The sequence below is a fragment of the Lottia gigantea genome (genome assembly GCF_000327385.1).
Source record: "Lottia gigantea unplaced genomic scaffold LOTGIsca_1, whole genome shotgun sequence".
NCBI classification, from domain to species: Eukaryota; Metazoa; Mollusca; class Gastropoda; family Lottiidae; genus Lottia; species Lottia gigantea.
This window is the reverse complement of record NW_008706746.1, coordinates 2106552-2132345: the sequence shown is the minus strand read 5'-3', so window position 1 is coordinate 2132345 and position 25794 is coordinate 2106552. Positions and strand designations below refer to the sequence as shown.

The 25794-nt window shown below is 33.4% G+C and overlaps 1 protein-coding gene across 1 annotated transcript; it reads left to right on the top strand.

Annotated features, from left to right (window-relative positions):
* Nucleotides 1-3393: 3393 nt before the first annotated feature.
* Nucleotides 3394-9794, top strand: LOTGIDRAFT_152002 (hypothetical protein; the record flags this gene model as incomplete). Its single annotated transcript, XM_009045489.1, has 11 exons — nucleotides 3394-3460; nucleotides 3945-4053; nucleotides 4326-4465; nucleotides 4693-4894; nucleotides 6358-6458; nucleotides 6645-6749; nucleotides 6956-7066; nucleotides 7694-8372; nucleotides 8664-8833; nucleotides 9163-9265; nucleotides 9731-9794. 11 exons carry the CDS (start codon nucleotides 3394-3396, stop codon nucleotides 9792-9794), a joined length of 1851 nt encoding a protein of 616 aa, XP_009043737.1.
* Between the last annotated feature and the right edge of the window lie 16000 nt (nucleotides 9795-25794).

Below are 25794 nucleotides of genomic sequence, written 5' to 3'. Positions count from 1 at the left end.
TTTTTGTTTAAAACTTTCAGATGAGGTATATCGTATATCTAGATTTTGGTCTCTAGTTTTCGTTTATTTGAGCTTCTAAAAAAAAACGCACTATTTTGGTTCAAGGGAAGTAGCTCCAAGATATGGACTCACTCCACTAATTCATTTGCCATCTCTTCCCATGTTAAAACACGAAATTCAACTTTCTACAACTTTTTCCAGAAATCTCATTGAAAGCTTTCCAATATGTCGAATGAAAGCCTAACCAATTCTTAATGTCTCCTAAAAAATTCAATATATTATAATATGTTGACCATGAAAATTGAAAGTAGACTTCTACCGGTTATACTCATCCGCAAGAGTTGGGCAGTTCACAAAACGACTATTTTTAGAATTATTTTTCCGTCTTTAAGTCTCTCATCATCTCCCCAAATCTTTAAGTTAATGCAATTTCAGACATCAAATTCCAAATCTAGACCAAAAATTAATGAAAAATAGGCATGCAAAAACCCTAAGAGAGAGAGAGAAAGAAGATTTCTAAAATAGCCTGGACTACATTCGTCAATCATTTGCATAAAATGTTTTATTGGAGTCCTATATTTATTTAATTTCAATAGCAAAGGGAGGGAACTTCAATAATCCTACGCAAGAATAACAGGTGATGAGTCTGATAAAAATGATTTGATCCTCTTAGTTACACAGCTTATAACGATAATAAGTATTTATTTAAAGCTGCTTCACTTTGTTTATCAAATCTAATCTGGGCTATTGGTTTAATCCTGGCATAGGTCGAGAAAATAGCTTGATATTTTTTCAATCCGGTTTTCCCTGTAAGTGATGCAGGTCGGAGGGGCTGACTTGGAAAAAGCGCCCAGTCGTTCGGATGGGACAAAAACCGAGGCGTTGTCCTTTTTCTTTAGGGAAGTTAAGGTACCTTTCATCGGAATAATTTCCACACCCGCCGAGAAGTAGAATCAGATATATTATTATCTAACACCCGCATCAACAAGAAAGCATTTCACAAAAATATACACAAGAACTTCATTATCAATACCAAATTTAATGTGTCTGTTTTTCGTCCCTACACAGAATAAAAGATAAAACTACAGCTCTAAAAAGGTAGGCCTAATCACGAACGATGGGTTGATTTTTGCAAGAATTAGATTATGTAACATAATAAACATTGCTAACAAGATTACGAAAGCCAGCACTGTCACTAAGGACACTATCATGGAGCACATTTCCTTATGAAATACTTTCTTTCTACTGAGAAAGGATTTAATCAAGGTATTAGTTCTGAGTTACACATGCAGAGACGTGCCAATTATAAATCCCATAAATTTTAATGTTGTAGTAGGCCTGGCTTTTTTTTTCTGTCGATAACGGATTACCTAATAACATACTCCAAAAAAGCAATCCATGATAATTTTTCAATCTCATTGGTTTATCCTGAACTACAAATCAATGGAATCATTCAAGTAGCGTTCGATATTTAATAATCCTTCATCTTTATTGAATTACCACTGTCCACTGCAAGAATGTGGAGCCAATGGGAACACACTTATAATAGGTGTAGAATTGATGTTGAAATTTGATTCCCAAAAGATCAAAATCATCAGGATTCACTCGCAATAATTGGAAGAATATTTTCCTACGCATGCTTTTTATAAACCATGGAATTAAAGTAGACCCTTCATGCGAAATATTTTGTAAAAAGTGACTGGCTAGCAGCTGAAACCGACTGGCTAATCTGATGTTTTCAGCTTGCCAGTTTCTAACCCACTGGATTGGCTATTGAAAAAAAAAATCAGATGAATAAAGCAGCTAAAACGGCTTTTAGTTAATTAATTTTTTAAGTTATAATGCTTGAACATACATTATAAACGGAATGCATCATATAGAAGTCACAAATGTTAATCAAACTTTAAAAACGAATTATCATGCATATTCAGCAAGTAACGATCGTTTTGAATTAAAAGCAAGGCCTTCGATCGACAACATAATCTTTACCGCAACTTTGCTTGCATGTACAGCTAAAAACAGCAAAATGAAGATATAAAGTTTCATGTATTTTCCAGAAAACCAAAGGGTTTTCTTTTCCATCAACTTTCAGTACATGTTTCAAATAGTCAATCACAGTGACTTGACTCTATAACGAAGTTTATTTGACACTTATAGATGGCGGCCTTAGCTCTACATCTGGAACTGAAATTGATAGCTGACTGGATGACTGATTTATATATTTGGATAAATTGTCATATGAAAAAAAACATGTATAAGCACACATTAATCAGAATCTCGTTCAATGTTTGGCAAATTCGAGCGAGACCAAAAGAAGAAGCATCATTCTGCAGAAAAACAAAATATGCATTTCACATGGATTCAATTTAAGAAAAAAAAAAAAAACACGCTCATTGGTGTATTAATACAGTGCTTGTATTGCCCCCCCCCCCCCCCACCCCCTCGCTCACTCCTTCGCTCAATCCTATACCCCCTCGGTGGCTTATGGCAGCGGCTCAAGGGTTTATTTACAACTCATGATCCAAAACTATTCAGAGACCTCTATTTGCAGACAGCTAGTTTCGAATGTAACCCGCACGTGCAAATTCATTTTTGGTTTGAATTAAATTAATAGACTGAGAATAAGCGAAGCTTGATGATTGGTCAACTATTTATACCATCCAATAATATTTTGCCGACTGAAGCTAATGATTCGAAGAAGACATCTCACAATATTCACAGCAACGTTTTGATAAATTGAAGTAGGTTGTTTTTCGTTATAATTTTTATAAAGCATCCTAATGGGTTATGAATCCAGAGCCCGGTTACTTTGGTTGGTTGATTTTGAATAAAACGCATGTGTTAACATGTCAACCATATAATTTCTTATTTCACAGAATGGTTTGAGAGAAAATCTTTACATAAATCGAATTTTTCAAGTATTCTTATGAGGATCAGAAATAGTACTGTTGATCTTAGAATGTCTCACTTTATTACTTTGAAATTTTTTTCAACAGAAGACGTTTTTCAGCTAAAATTTTGAACTTTTTGGCTGAAATTTTTTGTATTCTATTCATCATTGACTTGCAAAAATTAATATTAATTTATTCATTTGCATACTATTAACACTGTTTTAAAGCAAGCCTAATATATAAATGCATGCGAAGACAGTACAGAGGTTGATCTTCGGACTATTGTGTTTTCTGAATTGATTTACTTTCCAAAAATTGTTGGTTTGGTTGATTTTTTGTTGTTGTTTCTTGTTTGTACTTGTGGCTCACATAATTTTCACCAAGTAAAAAAAGTTTTTAATTCAAAATAAGAAGTGGAAATGTCGTATGTGAGCCACCATACAAAACTACATTTTATGGTATGTCAAGATATGTCTCAATTTTTGTCAGGTTTCCTGGCAGTATGATGAAGGACAGTATATTTCTAATTTTCTGTATTTTGCTTCCGGCACTGAATTGTCAGAAAAAAGGTAGGAACATCTCCATGATCTAAATCTGTATTCAAGTAGAACGGTTCCTGATACTTTGAAGAGACCGAAGAAACAACTATTTTTACATCGATCACAACTTAGGTTCACGGGGATCCTTTTCGCCGGCATTATCCGTACCCATCCACAGCTGGGTCGACTGCAATAATTAGCCGACGAAGAACACCTTTCAGAACCCTCGACTACCATTTGTTCAATGTAACCAAAGGAGTAAAATTAAAATTATCACGCTCTAACCGGCTGTGCAACGGAACCCCTCGATGATAAAGGTTTTATGAACATTGCTAGATAATAAAGAACCCAATACAAGTAGAATGTTCTTGTTTATGTTTGAATCGTACCCGGATGTGTAAAAATATTTTGCTAGACTATACATTGTATTTTACTAGAATCACAAAATGTTTTTGTTATTTAAGAATAATATAATCTGTTCTGATTTTCTGTTTGATTGTTTTAGTATTTTCAGATCGGTCTAAGGCGAAGAGATTGCGATTTCCATCAATTGTTTTAGTAGATTCTATTGCGACCGGTGAATCGGCAGCAAATGGAGAAACACCATTCTTAGGTTCATTAACGTAAGTGCATCACATTTAATTATTACTATTGGTTGTGCTACCTCTTCCAAAACCTAAATTTAACATGAATACTAAAAACTTTAATAGTTTAACAGATCTACCTTATTGTTTTCATGATATCATTATTCCAATCATTCTTTCATTATATTTAACACAGAGTTTTTAGGTTTGGTTCGATTTATTTTACATAAACAATTTCCTTTGAATGTGGGCACAAATGTTCTTATTTTAATATTATATACGTACATTCAAAGGATTGTAAATTCTTTTAGATCAAAACATACGTGTAGTGAAGAACAGAGAAAATCAAAGTTCCGATCAGCTGATGGTAGTTGTAACAATCTAGAACATCCCGCATGGGGACAAGCAGGAGCTTCTTATCTCAGGATGATAAGTGATCATTATGATGATGGTAAATGTAAAGATTCTTATTTGAAATACTCTATGGAAGTCAAACATCCTGATTGGAATAGGAAGACTGTTATTAGATTATAAAATTTGGGTTTATTTTATATTTCTGGGAAGAGAGCGTTTGATTTGAACTCTATTTCAACAAGAATCGACTGTTTCGCGTGGTATCCTGATTACTGTCATCTAGAATCTGATGATTAATCTTTTCGTGTCTTATATTCCTTTCAGATGAATCAGTACCACGACAAACTTCAGAATTAGGCTCTCTGTTACCAAGTGCTAGAACAGTTAGCCAAGAAGTGTTCAACTCCGAAAGCCACCCATCTGCCAGACTTACGCAAATGGCCATGCAATGGGGACAGTTTCTAGATCACGATCTTGCTTCAACACCTGCAGAAATAGGTATAAAATGGCATTTCATGCATCTCAGGTATTTCTTCTGGCGATCAATTTAGTTTACAAGGGTATAGACATTTTATTATCAGCTTTCTCATCTGGAAGATCTCAATTTCATCAGCTACCTGGATCACATTTCATCAGATTTTCCCACAGTTGAACATTTGAAAATGAGGAGAGCATATACTTCGACAGCTTAATACCGTCACCCCTGTCCGCCGTCGGTCCATCGGGTCTTTCAACAATTCTCATGAGCACAATAAAGACTACAGTTTCTGATTTAAATGAAATTTGCTGAGATCATTTATTTTGTTGAGATCTTGGTTAAGTTCGAACATGGTTATTACACTTGACTTAGTCAAAACGAGTCAAAATTGGCCAGTAAGTACGGTAAGACAAGAATTTTCAAATGATTTAGATGAAATTTGGTCTGATTATTTATTTTGATGAGATTTTTCGGTGAACCGCTTTTAAGTTTGGCCCTTGACTTAAAACGCGCCAAAACCTGTTTATCAATACAACAGAAGCTGCAATTTTGAATTTGAGACTTAATATGATCATTGGAATTGTTAAGTTCTTAGGTAATGAGTTGATTACCTATCTGAGTATTGAATAGAAACTTGTCAGATTAGTTATTATTCATGCTGCTCTTTATGGAATCTAAAAATATGTCCAAGCTTCTGTGTGGCTGATTGTTTACCTTGCCGGGCACGCCATCTTAAAAATGTCCATGTACTTCAATTGTTTTTCACACAGTAATACAGTAAACCAGCTAACTCTCCCTTGAATATAGGATAGGTATTCATACAAGTATTGCCTTAACATTCATTTAAACGAATAGTGATTATATTGTATAATTAAATCTGATATTTTTTTCAGTGAATAAAACTAAATGTTGTGAAGGCATAAAAAAAAAATCTTATTTTTCCGGGTAAAATATTTTTACACATTTCAATTACCTCCCTTTACACTATTCTGTGGCACTCATTGAAATGAATCCAAGGAGTTGTAAATGAGTTTGCTAGCTTTATGCAAATCTGGACCATTTTTGGCTTCCAGATATCTGTGGTTCCTGTTATTATACAAATTCTGAATTGCAATTTACGTCACTATCATATCACAATTACTTACTTGAAGTTAGTCAAGAGTTTAGTTTTAATTGAATTGCAAGAGCAAAGACGTCCGACTATAATGTTAAAAAATGGAATGGTTCAATTCGATACATATAAAGTGTGGAAAACCTCTTTACAAACACATTAATTTACAAGAATAGACCTATTTAATTAATAGTCGGATTAAAAAAAAATTCAAATTTCGTAATCCAAGCAATCGACATATTTGCATATTGTCTAGTTTGAATAGTTGTTCACAAATCTCAATATCATAAACTAAGCTTTTCTGATAAGTATTATATATCCAGCAAGCTTGTCGGTAGAATGAGATGAACTCAAGAAAATTAGGATTTTTAAGACAATCCGTTTCATTATATAATTACAGAGAGGACTGTTTTCCGATTTATATTGAAGAGGGTGATTCGTATTTCACATCTGATTGTATGGGATTTGCCAGGTCACAAAGATACGAAGGACATACTACATGTAAGTTGATTTTTTTTAGTAAGTTATCATTTGCTCAAATAATGACAATCACAGACCAAAATGTGCCCCCGTCTATTATCTTCAAGTTTTAATTAAATGTATTTATACCGGAGAACCGGAGCTGAAAACATTTAGGAACAAGATGCAAGAGTGCAAAGCCATAAAATTTTCGAAATTTCATTTCAGACGGAAAACGCCAACAATTTAACACAATAACATCGTTCATAGATGGTTCAATGGTTTATGGAAGTTCAGAGGAAGAGATGTTGATGCTGCGAGCCGGGGAAGACGGTAATTGCATTTTTTCGTATAAACGTGACTCGGAATGGGCTCGTCTGTATATATAAGTGACCAATTAATGAATTAAATATCGCTACATATACCGAGCATATATCTAAAGTGGTTTACCCCACGAGGACCGTAATTCTAGTATTCGCCCCAAATATTTAACTATCAATTCAAATAGATCTTATTTTGAAACATGTATTTAACTCTAGGATTAATGTCAACAACTGATGTGCCTGGCGGTGAATCATTTTTGCCAAATGATAGTAGTCCAGGAGCTTGTAAAAATCAGGACGATGTAGGAATTTTCTGTTTCTTGGCAGGTAACACAAAAAACTTTCTAATTTTGTTGCTTGATATTAAGATCTTGATTTCCTTATATTTTGAGTTTCAAATTAAGCAAACTATTTGAGTATTTGGTGTTTTTTAATGAATTATCATATATTTTTAATCATATTATTTTTTATTGCATATAATTAAGAGTTTTAACCAATCATAAATATCCAAGTATGTACAGTCTGGATAAACAAAAAAATACTTTGACTTTTCTTGATAGGTCACTCATTGGAATTCTGCTAGTAATTCTCTTCTAATTTCGTCGCCATCCATGTCCGTCCTTCCACCAGTCCATCTGTTCGTCCACAATTACTCGTAATCACTCTAGATGGCGCAATTCTTGATTTTGACGAAACTTGGTGTGAGTATTTATCACCGAAGCATGAACCCTATTGAAAATCAGAAGAATCGAAAAATATTTAGTATGAGTTATTGTCCTTGTTCTTTTTTTTTTAACTCATAAGCACTGAAAGGCACGATTCCTGCTAGACAAAACGTGATAATATTATTCAGTATCGCCAGAAAATAGTTCAAAAGAAGTGTATGACTAAAGGTTGAATGTTTCATACGGGTGAAGTGTAAAACTGTATCCTATTTTATTATTTTATTAACAGGTGATGCTAGAGTTAATGTAATACCAGGACTCCAGGCTATGCATACACTTTTTGTCAGATTTCATAACAGGATTGCCACAGAGCTGAAAACGATAAGCGAAGTCAAAAATCTTTTTAAGATGACAGAATCGGCATCAAATAATGATGAGTTTCTCTATCAAACAGCTAGAAAAATAGTGGCCGCTGTTATCCAAAGAATCACTTATAAAGACTACATTCCAAGCGTTTTTGGCAGAGAATTCGTGCATCAATTTAAACTAGATCAACCCTACGAGTATAAACCTTCTGTCAACCCACAGATCATCAACGAATTCACCACAGCTGCATTTAGATATGGACATTCGTTGATAACAGATAGCATGAAACTGAATGGCAAGGACGTACCATTGCACGAACTATATTTCAACACAGTACCAGTTCTCAAAAACTTCTCACAAGTTATTACAAACTTAATAGAGGGGCGGTCTGAAAATTCGGATAAATATTTTTCAAAAGAAATGACAGATAAGTTATTCCTGACGAGTAAAGGGTCACTAGATATAGTGTCTCTAAATATTCAGAGAGGTCGAGATCACGGTTTGCCCTCCTTTGCTGAATATCGCAAGATCTGTAAGTTACCACCTGTAAAGAGATTTGAAGATTTTGGAGATTGTGGACGAGCACTACGTAATGTTTACAAGTTTGTATACTTTGATTATCAATTTGTCTTTAAGGGACCGATTCGCCATTTTCGGGGGTTGATTTGGGTCTTTAATATATTTAATTGGTTGTGTTTGGATCATAAACATGGGGCCAGTGTTCCATTGTATTGTACAAGTTAGCTGTTTTTAGCCGATGTTTCAGTTGCTTAATTAAACTGCTTCGAATGAGGCAGTGAATTTTAAAATTACACACAAACGATGTCCGTATTCGTATTATTTACGATTTTCTGGCTTCTGTTCACATCAAAACTCGTGTTTTTTTTTATCAGGAGCCCAATGGATGTCGACCTGTATGCTGGGGCTATTTGTGAAAAACCACATGGAGGCAATGAAGTTGGTCCTACGTTTGCTTGTATAATTGGTACCCAGTTGTACACCTTAAAGAATGGAGACAGGTTCTTCTATACAACTCTTAATCATAATCTTGGTTTCACTGCTAGTAAGTCATATAATTCCTTATAGCATGTGTTGAATAAAGCTACCCTGATCGTGCGGAAATAATATTTTCAAAGTTTTATAGCTTGATCTTTGCGAAGTATGCAACATAGATTGGCCATCAAGACAGACAAGTTCTATCCAGCATTTGCTTTTGACATTTGAATAGTATGTATTGTATTATAACCTTCCGTATTTTCAGAAAGATAAGATTAATGAACAGATAACTGCTTCGATTTGGAAACTTTTCCCAACTCACCCTTCAACGGACATTCTTTCTCATATTAACGTTTGGGATTGCTTATTGAAACTTTTCACTGCAATATATTTCAGAACAACTTCAGTTCATAAATAAAATAACTTTGTCCTCGTTATTTTGTGAATTCGGTGAAATTGGTGAAGTTCAGAGTAATGTATTTTTTCCATCAAATCGAATGTAAGTTTACTAATTTCGGTATATCATTTTAAGTGATAATGTAACCTTAATATTTGCTTGATCAGCTGATACAGCTCCATTTCAGCCATATCACTTTATCACTTTATCACTTTTCAGAAATTATCTCTTACGTTATTCAACAAAGACGTAATAAACTTGCATGCTTAAATGCAAGATGGATGACGGTTGTACTCAATTGTACGAGAATCTGACTTCGAATTTCGGAAGTTAAATCCTTTCTTCTGGATAAGCAAATGTTTAGTTGGACTATATCACAAAAGATAAAGTTTGTTTGTATTATTAGGACCAATGTGCACCGATCAAAGCAAATAGTACCTTTTCAGGATATAGAATATTTGAGGGAAATGTTATTCATGAATTTTCTAGATTCTTTCCTAGTTATAACTCACATTACTATATAGCCCGTATCTCTTACTTTATACTGTAAGACTTTTTTATTTTCAGTAACCGTGTTAGAAAATGTAACAACTTTGCTGTTCCATGGACTCGTGATTTGTTCGAGTTCTAAAACTAATATAATAAAGTCGACCAGACAGAACCGTTCATTCTTTTTCGTGCTATCGGCAATGGGGTTGGTTGGTCAAAAAGAGCCCTCTTGGCAGACTTTTACCAAAATGTTTGGTTTAACTCCTATTTCAACCTATTTGAAACCTTTACAAGGTTAAAAATATTTCGATTGTAAATTGCATGCTCATATATCAGAAACGGCACGAAGAACAGGTTTGGAGCCAGTGGATTTGAGTTTGAAGAAAAACTTCCATAAAAACTTTCACACTCGAATCATTCGAAGTCCTTTTGACTTTTGACTGTTCCTGTACAGTACTAGATTTCATAAATGATTACATTATCAATATACGGCCAATGGTCGTGAGTAGCCTTCGCAATTTACATGAAAACGCCATAATTTCAAGAACATATGCAAAGTACTTAATGTTGAAAACGATGGGGTAGTGCAGACAAATCATAACTTACATTTCAGTATTATTCATAAATCATTAAAGCTAGGACCATCGTATTTTGACCTAATATAATTATAGAGATATTAGACATCTTTTCAACAAATGACAGGACAAACTGTTAAAATTTTCCATGACAAAATACTATATTGCCTTTCTAGTTTCATCAAAAAGTATTTCATTCCAGTTCTCTTCTTTTCTTACCTTCAGTTCCCATAGTTATCTCCCATTGTAAAAACAAAAGGCAATTTTTTCATGGAAAAAGTTTTTCGAGGAATTTTTGCTGAATATGGTGGGCGCATTGAGCTTTTTTATATTATTTTGCAAATAAAGACTTTGACTTTATTGAATTTTGAATATTATATATTTATTTTAAATATTATTTCAATTTTAAGAAGGCTGGTATATCGAAGCGGTTAAGTCTATAAAGCTGTAATTTGGTATAAAATATATGTCTAATATCTAAATAAGCACATTGTCTAATATTATTGTCTTAGCCTAGACACCTTATAAGACAAGATTCGGTATGGCATGGTTTAGTTCAAAAAGGAAAAGAAATACGGGTTTGCTAATCCGTTGTTGACTGTTTATCGTTAAGAAGTTGTGTATTGATCAATCTGAGAATTGTTGTCTTAAGGTTGGCCATTATTTTCCCTATATTTACAAAGTATAAAGTAAAGGAAACGAACCAAGTCGCTATGTGAAAAACGAGCATAAAGTCAAACCGAGTTGTTTGCCTTGCATATTTGGTACAAGAAATATTTTGGCTACCAAAGTAAAATTCAATATTGATATTAAATCTCGGTCGTTATTAACCTGCAATATTTAGTTCAAAATACAAGAACATTTATGCTGTATACATGTAGTTGTGCTGTGTACTTCATAGAAAAAGGTCTACTTTGAAAGTTTATATATATAAATATCCGATAATAAATGGAAACCATAGCTTGACCGAACCATGTCAATGTTGTCACCTGATCACGTGATTCTGGTAGTTTAAACATCCGAGACTGGTCGTTCAGGACTAGAAAACATACTAGGCTAGTACTTGTGACTCAGATTGGTATGGTTCTGAAATTTACATACTGAAAGAAGAGTTAAACTTGAATGTTAACTTGAAAAAAATAACTTTAAAATCGGACGTTACTCGAATAGAAACGTGTACAAAAGAATAACAATGGGCTGACAACGATCTGACGATATGACGGTTAATAAACATAACTCTTAACTATATTAAAGTATCATAAATATTGTGGTAACATTATCTATTTTTATCTATGTCAAATATCATTAAAGTAATATTATTAAAGGTAATAATTTTGAATACAAATAACTAAGAAATCGGTAAGTATGCAAATATCAGAAAGAGTTCTTAATCTTCAAAGACATCTGACCTCCTTTAAATATCCAGGACGATTAAAGTCTCATTCCATATCTACGTAATTAGTTTGGTCGACTACTGATATCTACTTATGGATTGCGATCTGAAAAATTATGTCGCTGGTTTATTTAGTTAATTGTCAAATAAAATTCAAATACAAAAACTGCAGTGTAAGGGAAATTTCAAACCCCAACCTTCCTGTACATTTGTCCCAATGAATGTTGATTCTGTCCAGCGGATCTCGTGAATATCAGCATAATACGTTCAAGTATTAACGGGCATTATGCCTATATTCCCGAAATATACTCAGACTTTGACTTCAATAGTACCATCTGCTCCCATCTTGTCCAACCATATGTTACCTCAAAGACAGACACTTATCTTGTAAGACTGAAGATGTAAAGTTTTAATAATCCAATAAGGTTAATATACATATATCACTCCCAATTCATTCTCTGAAATACAGCGGTATCTCTTACCCGGCAGACTGTATATTTTGTTAACTACATCTTACTTACCTACCAATGATCCACTACTTCCGTTTCCGGTTAAATGTTAACATGCGATATGATGTGTCTTTTTCGCAATTTATTTAAACCGGATAAATTATTCTGATAAGGCTTACCGCAACAAAAATACTTTAGACAAATCTACTCCAAACATTAGTCAAAGAAAACTCAACCAAAATTCAAACAATAACGGTAAAAAGATGGCGTCTGTGAAGGAAAGATTGTCACGTGAATGTAAGGTAGAGGTTATCAGACTATAGTTCTTATCTTAAGATTATCAAATATCTATAATTGAACAACCCGTGTGAAACATTGTAACAATGAGGTCAACATATCTAGTTTGAATCGTAAATAATTCGGATGTTGACTAAAGATCTGACCAATTGATTGGTGCGAATGTTTCAGAGCATAAATATCGACCAACTTTATCAAGTTTGTTTCTGACTAAAACATTTTGCAAATTTGACTTTTTTGTGTCGTTTAAGGTTGTCAATCCCTATGAAAAGGCAGTCAAAAGTTGCCTTTCAGAAACCAAAACATTAAGTTTTGCACAATAGTAAGGTAGTTCGGTGCGGTCATGTTTGCTGGTATTATCCACTTCCCTTTAACATAAAATACCTACCCAATGCCGATATAGTAGAAAGTTACTAAGTTTAAGTGAAATTACAATCTTACCAGTTGAAAAACGAATAGTTACTGGGTTGATAAAAGAATGTTACAACCTAATGTTAAACTTTTTGAAGGTCAAGGTCATAAGATGTCATTTTGTAACGTTTGATAAAATGTCAGTATTCGATTGAAAATATGACGAGAAGCCTAAGGCTAAATAAAGGTGTAATCTTAGTTCATTCTTGAATGTATGTGATAGAAAGATAGATTGTAGGAATGACTGCATTAGTAATCAATAATAGGACAAGGTGATTATATCGGTCCCAATAACTCTCTATGTCAGTTAAAATGCATACCATTTTTGAGACTATAGAGAAATTAATATTTTCAAAAGAGATACTCTATTTATATCGTACAAAACTCTACAGTCAAAGATGGTTAGAGTCAAAGCATTGAACTTATTCAAAAGTAAGTTACGTGCTCAGCAGCGAAAAGGTGTTATAAATAGAAACTAAAGAAGTAACCTACCTCAAGCCTATTTTGGAAAAATTGTAATTACCATGGACAATTGTTCACTCATGTTACTGTTCCTCTCTTACTATCGAGGGAAAAGTTCATTTTAACCCTCCGGTCAGTGATACACACGTCGATTGAGCTGCACTTGAAACTAAATAAAAATACTGCAACACGTAAGAAACATTAATACTATTACACAAACTTAATGATAGTAAATGTGATTGAAGACCGAATACCCCCAGGGCTACCCTATACTAAAGTGACACATCATAAAGGGACCATAACACCCCTCTAGCCTATATGATTTATAACCCTATAATCGACATTTACTCAAATTTATGTAAATACAAAACAAAGGTGAACGTAATTTTATTAATTGGTTTTAGGTGTACCGTTATGTACTGTAATATAGCCAGTTGCCTGTATATATGCTTGTAGGCCAACACAGTTTATATACATATTTGTGTTTATCTAATGTTGGTCTTCCTTTTTTGAGAGTCTCATCACAGCATATGTAACAACCCCACCCCACCCCTTACAACCATTGTTCTAATCTTTTGACCTGTATTACTGTTTATTCTTTATGCATTTAATCCACGCGTATCGGTGTGTATAAAAAAGGGAATTACTTAAATGACGGTCGTCATATTTAGCAACAAAACAAAACTGCAAATGGACTAAAATGTTTATATTATATAATCGACAAAAACAGAAATATTTGAATGAGATAAGAATTAATTCTTCCATTATAAAAGCTCGAGACATGGGTATGAATACGTCACTACAATCATAATTATGTCAAGTTAGAATTAAATATCTTTTAACTTCCTTTTAATTTTTGATATATCATTTGAAGTTTAATCTTCCCTTTTGATTTAATCTTCCCTAATCAGAATATCAAAGATTGATTTGCACTATTATAATAACATTAATTTCATGCATTATATTTTAGATACAATTTTAACATATATTCCAAAATGTGCTTTTGTTTTTCAAAAAAAAATGAATTCGACAAAATAGCTTTTTTCTTTTTTTGGTAAGAATGGATTAACTTCTCTCCCATACACCCATTCCAGTCTGATCCAAGTTATTAATCGGGTGCTTACAGATCATGGACCATTATAATGATTTGAACATCGTTTACGGGAGGTGCTATTAAATATCGGAAATACGTTTATGCTCCGTTTTCTTACTACGTTGATAACTGAACTTGTCAAATAGTTACAACAGCTATCTACTTTAGTTTCAATGTAAGACGATTAAAAGCAAAGAATGTAAGTAAGTCTAAAATACAATTTATCAAATGGATCTATCAGTCCTAATCTCATTGCAAGCGTTTAACAGTTGTAAATTAAGTGAATAAGCGGTCGTGCATAAAAACAACTTAGTGTGCCAATAATAAGTCGTAAACTGTAAAAGCTCATGGTATTGACTTATAGCAATATTCGATCAATTCAAATGAAATAATATCGGTACCCTACTGCACTTTTAAGTACTTATTGTTTACTGTATTCCAGATTGACTTTTTCTGTTACTACATAACTTAATAATGGATTGTTGGACCTTCATTTCAATATATAGGATGATGAAATTCCGGTTTTGTTTATGAGGTTCATGTAAAAAAAAAAACAACGATATATCAATTATGTTCCTTGTCAAAAAAAAATATTTATAGTTCTGATTTATGTTTTTATAAATATGCCTATAAATTGTTATCTCACACGAAATGATTTAATTAAGACTTGAAATCACTTCTTTAAAACGTTAGGACAGATAGGCGGATATAGTATTAAGAATAAAAAATACAGGAAATACGTGATGGTGGATCATTACCTGTGTGAAGTGGAACCTCGTCGATTATCTGGTAGCATAAACTTATCACACTTCAAAATTTACCTGAAAAAAAAACATTAGTTAAAAGCGGAAATTCTTAGACATAAACAAGGTCAACTTGGTTCTTTGTATTGTGCGCATATGACGTTTGGATATCATCATGATGATTTTAATATTTTAGTGTGAGCCGTATACTTATCGATGTTAAAACTGGACAGAGACGAAGATATAATATTGATTAATATAATATTGATATATAAAGAAAATATCCAAATTAAATGTAATGGTTATGTTCCAATTCATCCGTTCAATTTTCATTCTATTGCGTTGATAACCAAATACAATTTAACAACAAATTCCTTGTTTTTGTATATTTAAAGAGGTTACAAAACACTTAATAGCCTTATTGTTCATTGTCATCAGAGTTTATCAACAACCGCTCAATAAATATCTTTAAATTCTCACAGATCCCTTAACTCGTAAATCCTTCATTGTCACTTACTATTAGGATATTACATAAAGTATTTGACTTGTAAAGAAATTCGAAATGTTGAAAAGTTAAGAACGGTAGAAACAATAAGTTAAGTTGACAGTCGGCCATAACACATAGTTACTAGAACCGTTACTAAGCACATATTTCCGGCTACTCTGTCAATACGAGGTTTGACTTTGTCAATAAGAGGGCAGACGTTTAATAAACTTTAAAACACAAACTTCCTCCCACCTTCAACTCTCATTTCACAGACTTACATCTTACCTAACAGCATCTTGATTTGAATTTTTCAAATTCAAACTTAAACCGTGTCATATTTATATCTATAGTCTTTGGCATTTCGTTATATCGTTTTTCAAAATAGGTTAATGAATGGTATTCACACGATATTAATATTTTAGAATAGGTGTAATAACAAATCAAAACCAATTTTATGAATAATTCTGAAATGCATCAGGTGTATATAAAACACCAATTTTCATATCCAAGTTCTATTTTGTAGATGAGTTGTTCAATGAAATATTGTTTAAAATAAAGCTCAAACTGTACAGGTCCTCTTTCAATTTCTGTTCCAGATGTTCAATAGTAATTTCATTTCATACCCAATAATCAAGAATATAAGAATACAAAAAATATACATACCAACGTTTCAGTAGTGAAAAACTCTTTAACATTAACGTTTCCCATGAAGAGTCTGAAGATGTTCTGTAACAGCAATGGTGAGATCTGATCACTGGGTACGTCAAATAGGTCACAGAGACACAGAGTACCACCCTGCACCTCACGTATACAGGATGGTCTGCACTAGAACATGGGGAGACTTTAAACGCTGTCTCCCAACTCTCGACCCAAATGAAACAATATTGAATTTCGGATCACACTAAGTACCTTGGAAGAGACGCTGTGTAGAAAAACTCGCCAATACAAATTTACCAGACAAGTCACGTGATAAGATTGTTTCTGCTCCCAAACTCATTGAGAAGGCCACGTTCGGAAGTCCATGTAAAGCCTCTTGGGAGAAAACGTTGGTTTGTTTATTAAGGCAACGGAAAAGAATTTTCCTATGTAAATATAAATGTTAAGGCAAGAACAAAGATCGGCGTTGTATGAACTGTGAATGGTAGAATAGAATTCTTTTGTTTTAATTTGCCCCCTCCTCTGCTACTAGTAACTAATATCAGTCAATATTTAGTGGAATAACAACAACAAAAACTCTTTATGACATGTCAACAAGTTGTAACGATGCTTTACTACAATCTCTTACTTGTATCTTTGTCCCATTGTTTCAATTATATTCTACAATTGTCTTTATTTTAACTTCAGGAATGAATTTGACTAATTCGTGGTACAAGCCTGTAAATTAGTACATGTTAAGTAAGGCTGTTTTGCACATCACTTAAAGGAAAACTACGTTTTATGATGAACATAAAATTTAAGAATATTAAACTTGGCCAATAAGAGCATATATTCATCAGTAGATATACCTGGTGTCATAAAAAACAGGATCCTAATATAATCTGATAAATCCAAAAAACCTAAGTAATTATACATGAATATGCAATTAAATATTGAAGCTATTAAGATTACGCGTTTTTCAATAATTACTTAGTTCTATGAATTTCCCAATTTCCAAATTTTACAGGACACCAGGTAAGTTCATTGATATATATATACACATATTGATCATTCTTGAGAACTTTAATTTTGTTCATTCTAAGATGTAGTTTCACTTAAAACAACTCTCATTAAACTGTACGAAATGATCCTTTGCAATCTTACTATAAAATAGCTGTTTGTGAGTTCGACATTTGGCATCCAAAAGCGGATTCCTCAACTTATCATTTGTTCGCACGTAGGTAAAATTACGTACGATATCACATGAAAGCCACTATGCCGAGATGTAGCCTTAGTTGATCCCGTAGTTGCACCGTTTTACTGAATTCTGTAGACTTTCTATTTTAATTTCATATATCCCTTTTAATTGTTCGGCTTTATAAAATTGTTATGGCTGTCGTCTTTTAGAATGTTAATGATTGATATGTTTTAGACAATAATATAATATTTAGTAAAGAAATATAATTTCAAAAGATAGGACCGAAAAAAGCTATCTCTTCGCACGAATAGGTATCTCAAATCCATAAAGGTTTTAATTAAGTCACGATTAAGCTTCAGTTTGCATTAATTTGCATCTGCTATCTAGTTTGTTATGAATGATGAAAAATTGAGAATTCACAAAACATGTTCAATTCGCCATGCCTTACATGACAGGATGTTTCGTAAAAGACTTTCCATGTTTGATAAAAAATACTTTTAATGTAATTGTTCATTTCACAAATCGAAAATCGAAAGTTGGAGTACGATGAACAAACATCAAGCGATGTCAATGCTTCTCTGAAACTCAACTGACTTACGAGCTTAAAGCTCATGGGTTGAAGAATAACTACCGGAACCATCTTAATATAAACCAGTACAGTCATTGACCATTGGATTGTCAAATATATCAAAAGCAATGTGGAATATTCGGTATCGATGTCTAGTGTTAAAACCAGCTAAAAATTTATCACAACATCTGCAAATCAAATCAAATTATATCCTTTTCGCGAATATTCTGCCAAATCTAGAAATATACGGAAACTCTTGTCAATGTCAATATTTTGAATTGCTACCGTCTTTGTTTTTAAATGAGACTAAAAATTGGACTTGATTAGCCAAAACTGAAATTGATGTGATGGTTTTCTAATCAAATTTTCCAATCTAAATAGAACCATGTGACGCAGAGTGGCAACAATGTGTTCCAGAGTGGAGAATAGATACTTACGTAGACATGATAGAACTACAGTTTTTATCCGACCTTGACGAAACTGTGTACGCTTAGGCATATTGATGATTTCTCTTTAAAATTTCAAATTATAATGAACGGACATATTCATATTCGGCATTTTAGACTCGATATTATAGAGACTACAGTTTTTATTCATGGTGATGACAGTTGGTATGTATGTGTATTCTGATGGTTTCAGCCATGTTCGAATTCGATGATATATCGATTCGGTGAAGGATATTTTTGTCAGACTGATTTGATTTAATCTTGTAACCTTATGTGTGTGTAGTGAGAAGCTTCTAAATCTAAAATGTTAACAATTGCAAAAAAATGTTAACAAAAGTTCTTAAAAGGTACTGTTGCTATTTTACCAATTGTACCTTAGCCTCAGAAACGGGAATTTTTAGCTAAGACAATCAGTGTATACAACTCACCGTCGAAATTTGAGCTTCAAACCCATGTGTGTGCAGAATTATCCGCGTTTGAAAGTCGTCTTTTCTTGAGACACTGCCATATATAAAAAAAAACATCTATAGAATGAGGAAAAGCAATATTTTTGAGGGAATTGTGCGATTTTCGTAGATTAGTTTGCTTCCACTAGCAATTAGTAATTTCGAAATCAAGATAGTTGCATCAACAGATACAATTCTAAAGTTTTAAATGGGTCACAATCGATTTGATTGCTATTTTTGTAAAAGTTGTAGTTCTATTGTTTCGTGTCGTAACCTTTCAGTCAATAGAACCTGGGGTCAAAAATTTAAACAAAGCCGTTCGATAAGATTTTGGCAGAAACCTAAAGAAAGCTTTGTTGTTTAGATCAATACTTTTGATGTTTTTATTGTTTTAAGAAATGTAATTCTTTGTTTAATCCCAGCTTTAGACACCCATATCAAACATGTTTCTGTCTCCCAAGTTTTTTTTTTCTGATGTTGTGCTACGGCGTGGCGCCGGAGACACGTCAACCCAAAAAGTCGATAAACTTACAAACTTTGGTGTTCATTGTTTTACGAATAAAGTTTGATTTTGTAGCCTACTGAAGAACTGAAAATATAATATCGAAAGTCTGAAATTTCGATTAAACACAGAAAAAACAAAAGCAAAAATGAAGATTGGTGCCAAGTTGAATCAACGTTTGAGAGTAACATCATTTGTAAAGAAATTTGTGGTCGCTTAGTTGATTAATGAAAGGAGACGCATCCACTAAAAATGATCATTTATCTTCGTTCTATTAAAATAAAATAAAATAGTTTATTAAAATCTTAGGTAACTCTTCGCTTGGGTTTGTCAACTCGGCGTTAATAAATGATAATATTATTAAATAGGTATGCCAAATTCCCCCAAGAAGAAAACCTATGTTAATGATATACAACAGAATGTATTGTCTAATCTAAGAAAAAAAGTCACAACCTTTTACTTTTCTGTACGTTTAAATTGTAATATCCATTGGAAAGATAAAAACTACTATCCTTTAGGCTGTATTATGTCTTTCATATTGGGATAAACTTTGGGGAGGTTTTTTTTTTATAAATAAGAGGTGTTTTTAACCTTTGTATGTTATCGGGAGCATTGCTAACTTTTTGTTCCAATTTTGCCAGAAATTCCAGAAAATCTATACCATGACGTCACCAGTGTAAATACCAGTTCTGGCAAATAGTTTCGCGATAGTGAAGTGTCAGACGCTAAAAGACCACTTTCATTATTTATTTTCCGAGCAAATCAAAATAAATTCTCATGTGTCGTTTTCCACATTTCGTACTGATTTTATCATCATTCCACCAGTCCATTAATTCGAAAGGTCGCTGATGGAGACTCAAACGAGGCCGGAAAGATGACTAAGTTTAGTTTTATTTCGCTCAGTATATCGGTGAGTGAGAAGGTTTGTTGCATAAAATGTCGAAGTGGGGGATAGGCCCATTGCTTGTCAAGCTATAAATAAAGTTTTGGTTAATTTGGAAGAGACTTCTGCGCCGTCCCTGATACAGATGAAGGAAATGGGGTAGTGGCTATTGCAGTCAAGGTATAAGACACAGTTTGTAATAAATTGACATTGTGAAGATAACTGTATGATAGTGAATAACAAATTAGGTACTGGGTGGTATTTGCTTGTGCATGGCATCTGTGGTTGTTGCAATTCAAGAGACGACTCGACTTCATTTGAACTACTGTCTGTATCTTAATGGCTTTGTTTTTAGTTTGAACTGGCAAATATTTTGAATGTAATTTGGCACCATCAAGACCGATAGGGTGCATAAATATATGACATAAAACTTCAATTTATGTCTTTATCATTCATTGAAGCTAGTAAAAGGAATAGTTTAAAAGTGCTCACTATCTACTACAATACAGATCTGTAAGTCAACATAAATGAACAAGATTTTGGTAAAGGCTATCTAAACTATGTTCTGTCTTCTAGTCTCAAATACGCCATGTTTACTCACCATGTTGTTTGAAGCCATATTTTAACCTCGTCCTGTATTTGTAAATAGCCGACACGGCACTTAAAGTAAAGAAAGGGAATCTTTAGGAAAACTGTGGAGAATTTGGTTCCCATGTGAACTGTTCAAGGCTACAAACTACAATTAATCAAAGGTATATCGTCGTCAAAATGTTACTATCAGAACTGATGCAATAGATATTTAGCTACCTGTAGTATATGTCGCTCTAGAAGTTTTAGTTCGTCTACAATTAATAACAATGAATTACATGTGATGACAGTTGATTTTATTCCACCTTCACTACTTTTATTAATGAACAAATTCAAATTACTTTTGGCCTTAGTGTCTTTTGTCCTTTCGTTAACAGCAATATTCTCGAATTGCCAGTCCATGGCAAGAGCATGTTTCTCACATGAGGATTTGAGTAAATTACTCAGTTCAACATTTTTAATCAGGGTAATGTATATCCTTGAAACTGAAATAATTGTATGGTCGACATCACGATAACATTGACAAATACAATAAATCTGTATCTTTTATCATTTCAGATTCATTTAACTCAACAATAAAATTCATTAGTAGTTAAATTTACATTTTTCGTGCTGACCTACTACATTTATTACATGTGTTGTAAAAATTATTTAGCTCAGTTTAATCAAGATGTGAAATTTGTTCAGTAATGTCAATTAAAATAACATCTTAACATTGTCTTTTGGAAATTACGGACACCGGACAATGTTTCGCAGTTTGCCGTCACCCGTCTACCCAACAAAACCCACAAGTAAATTCATGCCAACTCATTAATCATCAACTACTTTCATCAATTTTGGTTTCGAATGAATCAAACTGGGATGCTTGAAAAATAGCCCCCGTCCCCCGCCCCCCCCCCCCCCCCCCCCCAAAAAAGTAGCAATAGTGTGAAAATATTTAAAAGTTTAAGTTAATGTGTCACGTTCTTAATCAATCCAAAATACCCGAACTGAAACTGAGCCAAAATAAATAATCTTACTATGTCACAATGGGCACAATTTCAAGTGTTAAATCCCAAATACTAGAGAATGCGATAATCTGCGAGAAACACTGCCAATACGTTTAGCTTTATATATGAGTTTTATTTAAATTTGCCCCCTGATTCATGGACTGTTTTCAAAGAAGAGGGTAAGGTGAGGAAAATAAAAATTTAGGAGATATCTTGTTCCGTGACCCTTTCTAGCAGCTAATTGGTAGGCGAAACTAATGGCAATTGTGTTTTTGTCTTCTCGAATTAACCCTACACATTCATTTTGGGTCGAATGGAATAATGCAGTGAAGATATTAGGTGTTTAAAGTTGCAAAAATTTAGCACACCATTATTAGATACTGAGTAAAGTCTTGGATCACAGTCTTAACAGAAATGTACTTTAAAGTGATGCCCTAGCATTACCCAACGATGGCATGCTGATAACAAGCCGATATTTGATGTAATAAAACGAGGGATGACTTCTTTCTGACTTTTCCGATCTGAATGCACATGATTCACCTTTCCGTGATAATGCAGTCTATTCCCCTAAACTAATAACGGGTAAAAGGCATAGTTATCCACTAGCTGAACTAAAGCCCTCTTCTGCATCATTTTCACTACAACTTGATACATGGTACATGTTCACTTTTCTGTACGACTTAGTACATGTTCACTTTTCTTCATACAAAGGTTAAAAAAACCTCTTATTTACGAAAAACCTCCCCAAAGTTTATCCCAATATGAAAGACATAATACATCCTAAAGGATAGTAGTTTTTATCTTTCCAATGGATATTACAATTTAAACGGAATTTAGTATGAAAATGCAGTCTATTCCCCTAAACTAATAATGGGTAAAAGGCATAGTTATCCACTAGCTGAACTAATAGCCCTCTTCTGCATCATTTTCACTACAACTTGGTACATGGTACATGTTCACTTTTCTTCAGGCTCGGAGCTACAAGGGAGTAGATTCTGGATTCCAAGAATAATCAACTGATAAAATGGGTGATCTATATCTGCTTTCCTGTACGACTTGGTACATGTTCACTTTTCTGTGTGACATGATACATGGTCACTTTTCTGTGTTACATGATACATGGTCACTTTTCTGTACGGCATGATACATACAGGACGATGTACCTATTTGAACTGGTAAAGCCGGTACGTCTGTGTCAGCAAGTTAAAATGCTGACTCTAAGTAATTTGAAACAAAGGTGAACTTTTTTTGAGCACACGAAGGGATTTTTGCAGCTTAAGTTTAAAGTTACACTTTAGTCTAGATCGGAAAGCTGGTGCACGAAGACGACGGACCTAATTCCTATCAAATGATACAAATTTAAAAAGATTTTAAATGCTAATACAGTGTTTCCATGCATCGATTGACACAAATTGTGTTAACTTACACTAACGTTTATTTTACGGAATCAAATATACATTTCTTAGTCTTTCTAAAAAACTAGGTTTAAATTTTTGATAATTCAAATATCTAGATCCGATGAAAAGTTTAGTGTTTTCGAAGTTGATATAGAAAAAAAGGTTTGGTTTGATCAATATTGAGAGAGTTCATTGGGTGTTTTAAACATGTTTAAAGAATAAAATGTACACAACACAACCTTGTCAACATAACCCAATCTTGTCTTTCGTTTTCACTTTTTTCTTATTCATTGGCAAATGTTTGAAAATTTGACTGAAAATTGTCTTCTGTAAAAATAGGTTTATATTGTCATGCTCATTATAATACGTACATTCTATTATTTAATTGTACAAATGTACTGAAACGAGGTAATTTGTTTTCAGCTGCCTTAGCTGAAGTTCAGTTTTGTCTACTACTCTGACACATATGTTTTTGTGGTTATAAATGACGGCATTCAAAGACTGCTTGTCATTATTTAACATCTGAAATATAGGACAGGACAAAAAATGGGAAATGGAGGCGCACCTAGAAATGATAAAACAGTCTTCAGTGACTAAAGTATGAATTTTCTCATATCAAATAAATTTAATATTAATATCAGATACATCAAATTATCGCATCAATATACATGATCACACCATGTTTCATTAAAATCAATTAAAAACTGTAGTCTCTAATGTGTTCACAAATAAATTTTGATGCGTTTTTCCTATGTCAAGGGCAATAACTCAAAAACCGTTCACCGAAAGAACGTCAAATTCGAACTTAACCAAGATCTCATCAATATAAATGATCACACCAAATTTCATTAAAATCAGTTAAAAACTGTAGTCTCTATTGTGTTCACAAACAAATTTTGACGCGTTTTGCCTAAGTCAAGGACAAAAACTCAAAAACCGTTCATCGAAAGATCGGCAAATTAGAAGTTGACCAAGATCTCGTCAATATATATGATCAAACAAAATTTCATTAAAATCAGTTGAAAACTATAGTCTCTATTGTGTTCACAAACAAATTTTGACGCGTTTTGCCCTAATCAAGGGCAATAACTCAAAAACCGTTCATCGAAAGATCGTCAAATTCGAACTTGACCAAGGTCTCATCAATATAAATGATCAAACTAAATTCCATTAAAATCAGTTGAAAACTGTAGTCTTTATTGTGTTCACAAACAAATTTTGACGTGTTTTTCCTAAGTCAAGGCCAATAACTCAAAAACCGTTCACCGAAAGAACGTCAAATTCGAACTTGACCAAGATCTCATCAATATAAATGATCACACCAAATTTCATTAAAATCAGTTAAAAACTGTAGTCTCTATTGTGTTCACAAACAAATTTTGACGCGTTTTGCCTAAGTCAAGGACAATAACTCAAAAACCGTTCATCGAAAGATCGGCAAATTCGAACTTGACCAAGATCTCGTCATATATATATATGATCAAACAAAATTTCATTAAAATCAGTTGAAAACTATAGTCTCTATTGTGTTCACAAACAAATTTTGACGCGTTTTGCCTAAATCAAGGGCAATAACTCAAAAACCGTTCATCGAAAGATCGTCAAATTCAAACTTGACCAAGATCTCATCAATATAAATGATCAAACCAAATTTCATTAAAATCAGTTGAAAACTGTGGTCTCTATTGTGTTCACAAGAATTGTTGATGGACCGACGGACCAACGGACAGGGGCGACGGCAATATGCGTCCACATTTCCATGTGGGCGTATAAAAATGGAAATGTAGGTGCAGGATCTGCATAGTTTTTGTGGTCAGAGATTGTCCTCTGAAAAAATGATTCCATCTGATGTACCCTAAAAAATTCCGGTGTCTGGAAAATAATTGATTTAAGTCTCTCATTCAGACTGATACTACATACTATAGTTTATAGAGACCACAGAATGGATAAATCCAAAACCGTCTCGTGGTGTGGTGGTCTCTAGAAGAGTGTTGGGTAAGAATAATCACCAGAGTTTTATTTCATTACGTTCTAATATATTTATACATGTTCAACAATAATAATAATCAAATATATATATATATATTCAATAACAATAAAAATTGTATAAGTTTGTCCTATCTTTTGTCTCATTAAGAAACCTTTCATGGATGTTTGTCGTCTATTTCTATTGTAATATATTTAACAATGACAATTACCTGTAGCATGTCAAGACCACTATTATGTATTGCATATTTCCTAGTCTTTAGGTGCATTTATACAGAGCGCGAACGCGAACGCGGTTTTTCGTCATGGAATGGTTTCATCATTTTATAGAGGGACCGTTCAAATAGAATGCGAACGTGAACGCGAACAAATATTTGTTCGCGCGGTCGACCGTCGAGATTGCCCCAAGAGCGAATTTTTCAGAAAGTCGCGGCGGATTTCTTGCTATCAACCAATCAGCTTGTACCACCTCCCTTGCATCATTTCCTAAAATAGAAACTTGTTCACATGGCTTTTCCAATTTGCTTGTAGGGTACAAACAATGGATAAAACGGAAGTTTTGATTTTAGAAGTTGAAAAGAATCCAGTTTGTT